Source organism: Eriocheir sinensis, chromosome 55 (assembly GCF_024679095.1).
Source record: "Eriocheir sinensis breed Jianghai 21 chromosome 55, ASM2467909v1, whole genome shotgun sequence".
NCBI classification, from domain to species: Eukaryota; Metazoa; Arthropoda; class Malacostraca; order Decapoda; family Varunidae; genus Eriocheir; species Eriocheir sinensis.
Genome location: NC_066563.1, coordinates 4,527,243 through 4,539,863, shown reverse-complemented (window position 1 = coordinate 4,539,863; position 12,621 = coordinate 4,527,243). Strand labels below are relative to the sequence as shown.

The following is a 12,621-nucleotide window of genomic DNA, read 5'->3' as shown; positions in this document are numbered from 1 at the left end:
TGAGCACTGGAAATCCCAGCCGTTTTGCGGGCTGGCCGACCGGCCGATGAGGGAGTCCCCAGCCGCGGGCCGCCTGCACCCGGCCTTCCCAAGGTCCCGCTGCGACGCCCACACCGCCTCGCACTTGTTGCTGGGTTGTGGCGGGAAATTTGCCGGGCACGTCTTGGGCGGGGGAGTCCCCGGCCCGCCCGCCAGGGCATTGACGTGCACGGCGGGATGGAAAGAATGGCTCAGCACTAACCCAGTGGTGTGGGTGTATGTATGTGTGTGTGTGTGTGTGTGTGTGTGTGTGTGTGTGTGTGTGTGTGCGCACGTCGCTGCCTCGTCACGGCACTGCTTTACATCTAAAGACTTACCTCAGAGTCGCGCCGCCGCCGGGCCGCGAGAGAGGCGTCGTCAACAGCATCGGTGGTGGTGCAGGCCGCTGGTCGCCGACTTGGGTCACACGAGCTTCGTTGGTGCAGGCCGCCCTGGTGCAACACGCAAGGCGCCTCTTCAGCCGCGGCGGAGAGGTGTGCCTGGGGCCGCTGGTGGCGCCCGACTAACACCAGCACCGCCTGCGTCGTGCAAATACTTTACTGAACTCAGGGACGGCATGCGGAAATCCCAAGGGAGTCGATCCGGACATCCCGAAGTGCCGTGCAAGGGCGGGGTCGCGGCAGCCTCGCCAGGAGTGGCAGCCCGGACGACCTGTCTCCTCGCCTTCACACGGAGCTCTTACGGGTCCTCTCGCCAGCCTGGCCTCGGCTGGTGTGGACGGTGCGGCGGTGAGCTGGCAAGGCGCGAGGAGCTCGGCAAGGGCGTCCCGAGGTTGGTGGAGGCCAGCTGTCCGGCGGCCGCTCCTGATAGCCGGATCTTCGCTGGCCCACGGCCGCCGCGCAGCCGCCCCGTAACGGCACACCTGTCTCACCTCACATATCATTTGTCTTAAATACTCGCCCCTTTTTTACAGCGTTTGATGGGAGGGGGAAAAAAAGATGAAAACTGCGCAGCCTCATAACCTACGAGACGAGTATCTGGAAATTTCCAGCCGCCTTGCCCCCGCGTAAAGGTTACTTACTACCCGTGCCCGGGCCCGGTGCCGGGCACTCCTCAGGACTCCCGCTGCCTACAGAGGGCAGGCCTATGGGACGCGGTCCGGCGGACGTGTGCGGCACGTGGCGGCGGCCGAAGACGCTACAGGCGTAATGAGCCAGCGGCTGTGTGGCCGTGGCCGCTGAAGGTTGCCGTACAGGAAAACAAGAGTGGTCTGGCCGCGTGAGTTTTTGTGTGTGGCGTCTTGGCGGACTCACTGAGAACCCGCCGCCTTGATGACATAATGAGGGCGACCCTGACTCCATAAGGATGAGAAGAGTTATTACAAGGATAATAACAATAATGATAGTAATAATATTGCAAAAATATTATTATTATTATTATTATGTTGTTGTTGTTGTTGTTGTTGTTTTTGGTTATTACATATGCAGATGATGATCAATCTCAGCATTGTTATGGAATCAGGAGTCTGTGGTTTTGTGTGAGTTCAGGACATTGCCAAGGCGACGCTGTGTTACGAGAAGGATACAGCCGCGCCTGCGTGGCCTTAACGGGGACTGAGATGGATGTGAGATAACACCAGGAGAGAGAGGGGGGGAGGGGAGGGAGGCAGCAGGGCCCCGCGGAATAGCAAGCCTCGGCGGCGCACGCGAGCGAGGCCGGGCGAGGCGGGACGCGAGGTGCAGAGGTGAGCCGCGGCGAGCTGAACCTTGAACCATATTTTTGGGGGTTGTATAAAGGAGAAAAAACTGCCAGGTCCGCTAAGCTTGCGATTCCGGATGTGGAACGCGGATCTACTCCCCTCCGGCGGCGCGGCCCCGCTCCACCAAGGTCCCTCCGCCGCCTCCTCCTCCTCCTCCTCCTCCTCCTCCTCGTCTTCCGCCCCTTTTCAGCGTCCTCCCTCATTCCGTCTTAATATTTATCCTTGTTTCCATTCTCGTCCTCATCCTCTTCCTCCTCATCCTTGTATTATAATATCTTCCACCTCCCTCCTTTCATCGTCTTCCTCCTCTTCTTATTAGTCCTTATCCTCGTCTTCCCTTTCATTCCTCTCCATTTTTTCTTCATTTCGTTCTCCTTTTAATCTTTCTCCTTTTCTTCCTTTCCTCTTCCTCCTCTTCGTATTAGTCCTCATCCTCACCTTTCCTTTATTGCAGTCTTTTCTTTCCTCTGTCCGTTCTCTTCAATCATTCTCTTTTTCTTCTTTTCCTTTTCATCTTTATTGCAGTCTTTTCTTTCCTCTGTCCGCTGTCTTCAATCATTTTCTTCTTTTCCTTTTCATCTTTAATCTTTGTCCTCCTCATCACCGCCATTGCCCTGTCATCGTTTCTCCCTCTCTCTTTCCCTCCCTCATCGATTTTCTACCTTTCGTATTTCTTATCTTCGCTTTCATTCATTCTCCCGTTTTTTCTTTATCCATTTCATTCTAATTTTAATCCTCCCTTACTTCCTTTACCCCTTTTCCTCTTCGTATTCTTCCTCATCCTCGTCTTTCCTTTTTCCACCTCTCTTCTCTTTTTAATTCTCCTTTTCTTCCTTTTTCTTAACAACAAAGGATACAGCTCAATAGCACAAAAAAGTAAACAATAATACAAAAAAATAGCCCGCTACTCGCTGCTCCCAAAAAGAATCCAAAGAGGTGGCCCGTGATCCTTGTTTTCGCTCTATTCCTCCTCCTTTTCCTCCTTCAACCCCGTCAAAACACATGTCCAGAGTCCCTCCCTGTCTTAGGCCGGTGTCTGCGCCTCCTTGGCCCCCGGCGTGGAGGGTGGCGTCGGTGGTGTCAGCAGGAACGGGTACAGAAGAGGGTGGTGGTGGCTTCTGCTGCTCTGGTTTTTGTCGCCGCCCTGGTTGTAGCCAAGGTATTCACTATGGAATGTACTTTTTACCCCATAGCTCCTGAAGATGGGGGAAGATATTGTGACAGGAAGCTGAACGAGTTTCTTACGGGTCTATTTACCTGGAGCCGTTTATTTACAAGCATATGAAGAGGACGATTATCTCACTTAGTTACCGGTTTCCGTTTTTGGTGCTGCATCGTATTATATAGTCATCGTTTGTCCGTTGGTCGTGTTGGAGCAATTTGCATTAATGTGTGTGAGTCTTCCTCTCGGTGAAGCCCACAGTTAAGCCAGTATGTTAAACTCAATGTGTCTGCTTGTGCAACAGTCAGGGTCGGCGGCCATGTGGATGTCAGTAAACACCACAGCTATATATACACCGTCACCAGTGTGTTGTTGTTGTTGATTGTCGGTTGCCCGTGTCTGTTAGTAAACCCCGCAGCTACACCGCCTTCAATGTGTTGCTAGTACTGATGGTCGGTAGCCACGTGTCTGTTTCTCATTACATGGCATTGTTGAGGCCGGTTTGCGTGCCTGCCATAGCGCCGAGGGTCAGTAACCAAGTGTCTTCATCTCAGCACAGTACACAGTCAGTCCAACTTAAGTGTGTCTTGTGCTGAGAGCCGGTAGCCAGGGTTGTTGGCAAGATACACCACGGCAGCCGCGCCCGAGGCAAGGCATTCTGCAGTACAGCCGAAGCACGGTTCCTGTGGCCGCATTAGCCACGGCCCGGCCGTGAGTGGCACCAGCGCTCATTACGGGGCATTCAGGCGGGGAAGGACAGCCGTGATAGCATCACTTTTCCTGTAATCGCGTCATCACCTCGCTTATCCTCCGAGAGGTGTCAGTTGCTTCACGGGAGTAATTTGCTCCTAATTGAGCAGCTCCTGGCGCGGAGCCTCGTAGCGTGCGGGTCCCTGCAGCGTGGGGTGGAGGCGCGGCAGCTACCGGGGACGAGGCTTCGTTAAGTAACCGGACGGGCCGCACGTGATGAGCGAGAAGAGTTTGTACCCGTGGCGGCGGCGTGGCGTGGATGAGGCGGCCCAGGGCGAGAAGGGCCGGGCCGGGGCGTGGATGTGGCGCCTTGTGCTCGACGGGTGACCAGTGTTCGTCGCCAGGCGGGTGGATGAGCGGCGGGCAGCTTGAACATGAGTGAGGACGTCATTATGCCGCAGCAGCAGTTTGCACTCTCGCGTCTGATGTAAGATGCATGAGGCAGCGCGTGGCCACAGTGACCTGAGTGGAGCAGGAGGCGGGCGCCTGGGCCTGGGTGCCGAGGTGTCTCAGACCGGGTGAGCTGAAGGGCAAAGACAGCCCTCGTTGTTTACGAGCTGGCCGGCCGGATACGTGTGCATGCGTGCGTGCGTGTGTGCCTGCTCGCGTGTGTGCGACCCTGGCGCTGCGGACAGGTGATCCAGGATGACAAACTGCTCTGCGTATTGTCTAACACGGCGCTCCTGACGTAACCAGGAAGCTGGATTTGCGGAATCCTTGCCGGCAAGGCGACCGCCGCGTCCTGGAGGCAGGGTCGCACGGCCGCCTTGTCGCTTTGTGTCGCTATGCTACGCTCGTGGTGCCGCGCTGCGGGGCCGCGGCAACGGTCGCGCTCCGATGGGCGAGAAAACAATTACAGCCGCCCAAAAACTGAACCTTAATCAGAGCGTTTCAATCCACGGGTAGTGCTGTGCCGTATATTAAATGTAAAGAGAAAACACTCAATGTATCTGAACATTATACAACACTGTGTGTGTGTGTGTGTGTGTGTGTGTGTGTGTGTGTGTGTGTGTGTGTGCCCATATCGGGAGTGTGGGCGATGAGGCAGTGCAGGGTACCTTGTGTCGGTGTCCAAAAGTATATGTTCAGATTAAGATGAGGGGCCGACTGAGGCGTGAAGGCACACGCTCGCCCCTTCTTCCTGGCTGTGAGATGTCTGCTGCCCCGCCGCCTCGTGCACGGCCAGGGCTCCCTCGCGTCAGGAAGTGTTTATTCTCAGGCAGCAGAAGTGGCCGGCGAAGTGGCAGGTGCGAGGGGCGGGCGGCGGCCGGTCCGTCCAGGCACCTCGAGTCTCCTCGGCTGGTTTGTCGATCGCTATCGCCGTGTCGCCCATCCTCCTGATTACGTTTTTTGTCCGCCGTGCTTAAGTTGAGCTGTTGTGCGGCGCTGCAGAATGTAATTATGATTCGCGATATGTATCTGCGCGTCGCTGGAGGTGCGGGATAGTGTGTTTAACCGTGAAAAACTCGCCAAAATGAACACGGTGAGTGGCTTGGCTTTGTCCTGCAGCGGCGTGGAAAAGCAGGGAGGAGGGGGAGAGGGAAGGAGGGAGGGAGGGAGTGTTCCTGGGTTCCTGGATGCATCACGTACCTGGCAATGCAAAAAAATAAACCTTTTGTCTCAGCAACCTCAGCGCCCAGTTTGAAAGGAAGGGCGGAGAGCGAGTGCGTGGAAGAGGAAGGGTGGGCGTACAGCCATTGACGGAACATAAAGGGGAGGGAGGAGGTGGAAAGAGTGAATGAGTGAGTGGAAGAGGAAAAGGGAACATGAAAGGGAAGGGATGAGGTAGAAACAATGACTGGGGAAGGAAAGGGAAAGATAAAAGGAAGGTAGGAAGTAGAAAGAGTGGACGATATAGCGAGTGAACGAGTGAGTAAGTGTCTGTAAACTATACCCAAAAGACAGGTTAGAGAGATTAAACCCGTATGGAAAGTAATGTTTAGGGTCCGTAGACGAAAGTGAAGAGAAGTATTGGGAAGGGGAAGGGGCGGAAGGGACGTAGAGAAAGAGGGGAAGAGGCAAAAGGGAAGTATTGAAAGGGGGAAAAGGCTGACCTCAAAGTATGGTAGAGGAAAGTATGAGAGGAGGAAAGGGCTGGAGGGAAGAAATGGAAGGCGATTTTGGGAAGGGACGGAACAGGAATATGGGAAGAGTGGGAAGATGTTGATAGGAAGGAGATGAAGGGGACTGAAGGGTAGTATAGGAAAGGAGGAAGGGGAGTATGGGAAAGGGAGGAAAGGGGAGAAGAGAAGTTTAGGAAGAGGGAAAGGGGGGAAGGGATCTGGGTCTGATATTACCTGACTTTCCTGCCTTACTCAATGAAGATAAAAATAAACACCTTTAGAATATGCCGCGGAGGGATAACGAAGCAGATTTCCACGCGTTTTTATGAAGTTGTTTTGGAGTAAAGTTGCGAGGTAATTTTCTGGAGGATAATTATAGAAGCATTTTTTTTCTTTTCGAACGGGGAAATGGGGCGAAAAGCGATTATGGGAAGGGGAGAAGGGAAGTTCAGGAAGAGGGAAAGGGCGGAAGGGAAGTATAAGAACGGGGAAAGGGGCGGAAAGCGATTATGGGAAGGGGAGAAGGGAGGTTTAGGAAGAGGGAAAGGGCGGAAGGGAAGTATAAGAACGGGGAAAGGGGCGGAAAGCGATTATGGGAAGGGGAGAAGGGAAGTTTAGGAAGAGGGAAAGGGCGGAAGGGAAGTATAAGAACGGGGAAAGGGGCGGAAACGGAGGGAAGGGGAGAAGGGAAGTTTAGGAAGAGGGAAAGGGCGGAAGGAAAGTATAAGAACGGGGAAAGGGGCGGAAAGCGATTATGGGAAGGGGAGAAGGGAAACTTAGGAAGAGGCGAGCTTAGGAAAGGGTACGTAAGGCGATTAAGGTAGAGAAAAACGACTGGTTCACACTGCTACCTTACTCTGACCAGCCCGATCAAGTCTTGGCCAGCGAAAAAACATCAGGCCGGGCCGGTTTTTACGCGGCTATCTTGGTGTCATGGCGAGAACACTTACGAGACCCGACCCGCCGCGTGTGGAGGTGAAAGGCGGCGTACTGAGTCACCTTTCCCGCCTGGACCAGGTGCGCCGGCTCCCACGTGCGGGCCGGTTTACAGGTGTGTGTGTGTGTGTGTGTGTGTGTGTGTGTGTGTGAAGCCAAAGGTGGTCGTAACGAGGAAAGACGCTGGGCTTGCATGACACGTTCCCCTCCTCCTCCTCCTCCTCTTCCTCCTCCTCCTCCTCCTCCTCCTCCTCCTCCACTATTGCGTCGGTAGGCTTGTTCCCGTTGGGGCCTACTACTACTACTACTACTACTACTACTACTACTATTACTACTACTACTATTACTACTACTACTATTACTACTACTACTACTACTACTGTTACTTATTTTTGTTTGTTCTTGTTCTAGCTGTCGTTTTTTTCCTTCTTCTCTTCCTCTCTCTCCCCTTTTTCCACTCCTCCTCCTCCTCCTCCTCCTCCTCCTCGTCACCCCATTCCGGACCCTCCGCCTCGGTTCTTGCCGCGTGTCGGTCCTGCATAAATAAGCGGTGTGTGGAGGATTTAGTGTGCATAGCTTCCTTCACGGACATCCCGTCGAGGAGGATGAAGGTGCGGCGCGGCGTGGGCTGCAGCGCCAAGGACCGTGTGTAACGCATTGCAGCTTGTGTGTAACGCGCAGAACGAAGCTAAGCAGGAAGGAACCACAGGGAAGGGTCTTAGGTCCATATCATTAAACGCACTGAGATCTCTTTATTACTCTTAGGTCCATATCATTAAACGCACTGAGATCCCTTTATTACTATTTCCCAAAGCCACAGAGAGGACTAACAGGCAAAGACCAGCACCAAGGATCGAGTGTAACATTACAGAAAGAAGCTAAGCAGGACCACAGGGAAGGGTCTTAGGTCCGTATCATTAAACGCACTGAGATCCCTTTATTACTATTTCCCAAAGCCACAGAGAACACTAACAGGCAAAGACCAGCACCAAGGATCGTGTGTAACATATTGCAGAACGAAGCTAAGCAGACAGGAACCACGTGGAAGGGTTTGAAGTCGGTATTTTCAGACGCTTCCGGCTCTCACATCAACAATTTCTAGAGGTCAAAAGGAAAATCAATCTGGTTCTAATAAGTCTTTTTTTAGTTTCACGGTACAGAATAAGGGTCAAACTACCACCAGGGTCATAAAGGTACCCCTGTAAATACCCACATAGCCTAGGAAAGCCTTGTCAAATATGTGCTACCACCAGGGTCATAAAAGTACCCCTGCAAATACCCACATATCCTAGGAAAGCCTTGTCAAATATGTGATATCACCAGAGTCATAAAAGTACCCCTGTAAATACCCACATATCCTAGGAAAGCCTTGTCAAATATTTGCTACCACCAGGGTCATAAAAGTACCCCTGCAAATACCCACATATCCTAGGAAAGCCTTGTCAAATATGTGCTACCACCAGGGTCATAAAAGTACCCCTGCAAATACCCACATAGCCTAGGAAAGCCTTGTCAAATAGGTGTACTTGAGCGCAGAAATATTTAAGAATACGGCCATTAGGTCCATAATATTAAACGTACCGAGCCGGGTTTCAATGGGTGATCTTTCCCGCTCTAGGTGCAGAGGCCATGTGAAACTATTATTAGGATCGCAAAACACTCCATGAAAATCCCAACAACTTCCACGTGAGACTTTTCAAACATGTGAACTGAGGCGCGGATATATTTAAAATTACGGACTTCACACACACACACACACACACACACACACACACACACACACACACACACACACACACACACAACAGGCGAAGGGGAAACCACACAGACACATAAACGGCTTACTGAGACATCGGTATATCCAACATTACCAAAGTCACACACAGGTTTTTTTTTTTTTTATGACAAGAATGAACAGAAAAAAAAGGTAACCAAGCCTGGCGAAACCACAAGGAAACAAGGAACGGGAAACCACACACACGTAAACTGCTTATTGAGTGATCCGAATATGCGGAATTACCAAAATCACTCACATTTTTTTGATGATAAGTATGTACAGAAAAAAAGTAACCAAGCTTGAAGAAAAAATAAGGAAACAAGGAACGATAGGAGGAGAAGAAGGGAAACCACACACGTAAACTGCTTATTGAGTGATCCGAATATGCAGAATTACCAAAGTTACCCGCAGATTACGTATGACTCAACTATATATATAAAAAACAGTAACCATGCTTGCCGAAACCTTAAGGAAACAAGGAATGTGAGGAGGAGGAGGAACGGGAAACCACACACACGTAAACTGCTTATTGAGTGATCCGAATATGTAAAATTACCAAAGTTACCCGCAGATTTTGTATGACTGAGAATATTATAAGTAACCAAGCTTGCCGGAGCCATAAGGAAACAAGCGCCGCGGGTAGGAGGGGAAAGGGGAAACCACACACACGTAGACTGCTTATTGAGTCATCGGTGCATGCAAAAAGGCGGCGCTTGTCACGACTTGGCGGCGGAGGGCGAGGCGGGGCGAGGGCGTGACCCCCGCGCCTCAGACAGCACCCAGCACCTGTTCGCCGGCGGTGTTGCTGCCCTGACCTTTGCCTGTCTGAGCGGTGAGGGAAACGAACGATGGATTCCGGTACCACTTTCCCTTTGTTTATGTAAATGATGAAAACTGGTCTTTGCGGGAGAACTCTGTGTCTATAAATGTACTTGTGGTTTGCGTTGGGTAATATTATTCTGTCATAATCCCAAACAGAAGCTGTGATGTGTGGGCAGATTGGCCTTATGTAACCTTGTACCTTGTTATTACCGGTGAATACAAATAGATCTCTCGCGTCTGTTTGAATAGGAAGTTGAAATATGCGCAAGGCTCCCGTGTATCAAAGCCTTGGTGGAGAATAAGCGCCGTCCAGAGTGTGACCGATGCACTAATGTATTCCAGCTCCTCCACCTTCCTCTGTTTATGGAAAGCCTCGGAACTGGTCTTTGTAGGAAAACTTGATCACTGAAACTCTGTCTCTTGGTTTGGAAAGTGTTCCGTCGACGTTGTTCATTCCAGGACTTGTATTGTATTACATGTAGGTACACTTGATTGTTAAAAGTCTGCTTGTCTCTTGGTTTTGAGAGTGTTCCGTCGACGTTGTTCATTCGAGGACTTGTATTGTATTACATGTAGGTACACTTGATTGTTAAAAGTCTGCTTGTCTCTTGGTTTTGAAAGTGTTCCGTCGACGTTGTTCATTCGAGGACTTGTATTATATGTAGGTACACTTGATTGTTAAAAGTCTGCTGTCTCTTGGTTTTGAGAGTGTTCCGTTGTCACTGTCAATTCCGGGAAGATAATTTGTATTTCGTTGTCGTTTATGCAAGTTACACCATCAGCATCGGACGAAAGGAATGGAAATGAACCTCATGTGTGCGTGTGACGAGGCGGACAAAGGCGAGACTCACGTGTTTGAACACCTTGAAGACCGTCACACGCATGGCCGAGGCAGCTTACCTAATTACTCTGGGCGGAATTGAGTTGTCCAAGTGTGACGTGAGGCCTTGCAACGCCCCTGGCCAATCTCCCGCCGTCAGGAAGGTCTGGGAGTGGCGGATGTGCCCAGCTCGCTTCGCCTCCGTCACCTCACGAAGCCTGACACTCCTGTCCTCGGCGACACCAAAATTAACTCTGACCGCAACTTGGCGCCTCTGCATCCTGTGTGCGTCCTGCTCGATAGGTCGGCCTGGGCACCGCTAACGGGGAGGTAACAACACCGTCCGTGGAGAAGGTCAGAAACAACACAAGCCGGAAGGAAGGTATAAAATCTTATCACCTTAAAGAGAACAACACGAGGAAGACAAGAAAATACAAGGAAGACCAGGAACATCACAAGGAAAGTTAGGAAAAGGAGAAGGGAAGAAAGTATGACCAGGAACAGCACAAGAAGACTAGAAACAACACAAAAATGACCAGGAACAACATAGGCAGAAGAAGGAAAGAAAGGAAGACCAGGAGCAACACAAGGAATTAAGGGAAGGAGGAAAGAAAGGGAGACAGGGAACAACACAAGGAAGGGAAGGAGGAAAGAAAGGGAGACAGGGAACAACACAAGGAAGGGAAGGAGGAAAGAAAGGGAGACAGGGAACAACACAAGGAAGGGAAGGAGGAAAGAAAAGGAGACAGGGAACAACACAAGGAAGGGAAGGAGGAAAGAAAAGGAGACAGGGAACAACACAAGGAAGGGAAGGAGGAAAGAAAGGGAGACAGGGAACAACACAAGGAAGGGAAGGAGGAAAGAAAGGGAGGCAGGGAACAACACAAGGAAGGGAAGGAGGAAAGAAAGGGAAACAGGGAACAACACAAGGAAGGGAAGGAGGAAAGAAAGGGAGACAGGGAACAACACAAGGAAGGGAAGGAGGAAAGAAAGGGAGGCAGGGAACAACACAAGGAAGGGAAGGAGGACAGAAAGGGAAACAGGGAACAACACAAGGAAGGGAAGGAGGAAAGAAAGGGAGACAGGGAACAACACAAGGAAGGGAAGGAGGAAAGAAAGGGAGACAGGGAACAACACAAGGAAGGGAAGGAGGAAAGAAAAGGAGACAGGGAACAACACAAGGAAGGGAAGGAGGAAAGAAAGGGAGACAGGGAACAACACAAGGAAGGGAAGGAGGAAAGAAAGGGAGACAGGGAACAACACAAGGAAGGGAAGGAGGAAAGAAAAGGAGACAGGGAACAACACAAGGAAGGGAAGGAGGAAAGAAAGGGAGACAGGGAACAACACAAGGAAGGGAAGGAGGAAAGAAAGAGAGACAGGGAACAACACAAGGAAGGGAAGGAGGAAAGAAAGGGAGACAGGGAACAACACAAGGAAGGGAAGGAGGAAAGAAAGGGAGGCAGGGAACAACACAAGGAAGGGAAGGAAAAAAAGCCCATAAAAACAGCATTGGCTAAAAGGAAAGTAGAAAATACACTAAGAAAATAGGAAATAAAAGAGAAGGAAATTTGTTTAGTGGTGATCTTGTGGTAACTTGATTTGACTGCATTAACAGCTCTATGCGTGAAATTGCTTGTTATATGTATCATTATATTGAAAAAGTTGATTATTTTAACTTCCTTTATGAAACGGCTGATTATATTCATTACCTTCATAAAACATCGTTCATTTTATTCACTATACCCTTGAAATTGATCATTATACTCGTTACGTTATAAAAGCAGTTCATTGTAATCATCATATTCTTTCAACAGCTAATTCTATTCATTACACTTTGAAGCACTGATCATTTATATTCATTACATTTTGAAACATATAACATTTTTCATTACATTCCTAAAACACTTCACTACAATCGTTATATTCATTCCTTCTTTGAATCGGATCCCCTTCATCACCTTCCCGAGGCGGATCATCATAGTCATTACATTCATCATCACGCGTCCGATCCGCTGAGTCGTGACAAATCATGTGAGTTCCAAGTGTTTTTCGTGTGCCTAATATGGAAGCGTATCCCCCTTCCCTCCCTCCCTTCCCTTCCTCCCAGCCCTCCCCCTCACCCCTTCCTCCTCCTCCAAGGTTATCATGTGCAGTATCCTGGAAGACAACAGGAAGAAGGGAGAGAGGGAGGGTGAATTGTCTCCTGGAAATCCCTCGGTCTGTCACCCTCCCTCGTGCTCCCTTCCTTCCTTCCTTTTCTCCTCGCTCCAGATCGTGGCCAAGGGAACTTGTCTGGAATTCTGGCTCCTGGAAATCCCATCAACCATTTGTCCGCGTTAGGGTAAGGAAGGAGGGGAGGCAAGGGTTAAGTTCTTGTGGTAGTAATGGGTGGGGGGGGGGATTGGGGGGATTGGTGTGGGGGGGTGTGCTGTCGTGACTGTTTTTGGCTTAGTGTAGGTCATGAGTCAGAACACACACACACACACACACACACACACACACACACACACACACACACACACACACACACACACACACACACACACACACACA

General features: G+C 50.6%; 1 protein-coding gene across 3 annotated transcripts in view; it reads right to left on the bottom strand.

The window, feature by feature from the left end:
• Positions 1–5,829, bottom strand: part of LOC126983933 (forkhead box protein B2-like) — a 52,164-nt gene extending 46,335 nt beyond the window's left edge. Inside the window, exon 1 of one of the 3 annotated variants that reach the window (XR_007736299.1) lies at positions 357–5,829. Coding sequence is in view for 1 of the 3 variants with exons in the window: in XM_050837163.1 (XP_050693120.1) it covers positions 357–406 (50 nt within the window). In the remaining 2 variants the exon portion in view is untranslated. The remainder of the gene's footprint in view (positions 1–356) is intronic. The other 2 variants (XR_007736298.1, XM_050837163.1) reach the window with 2 other exon arrangements.
• Positions 5,830–12,621: the final 6,792 nt, after the last annotated feature.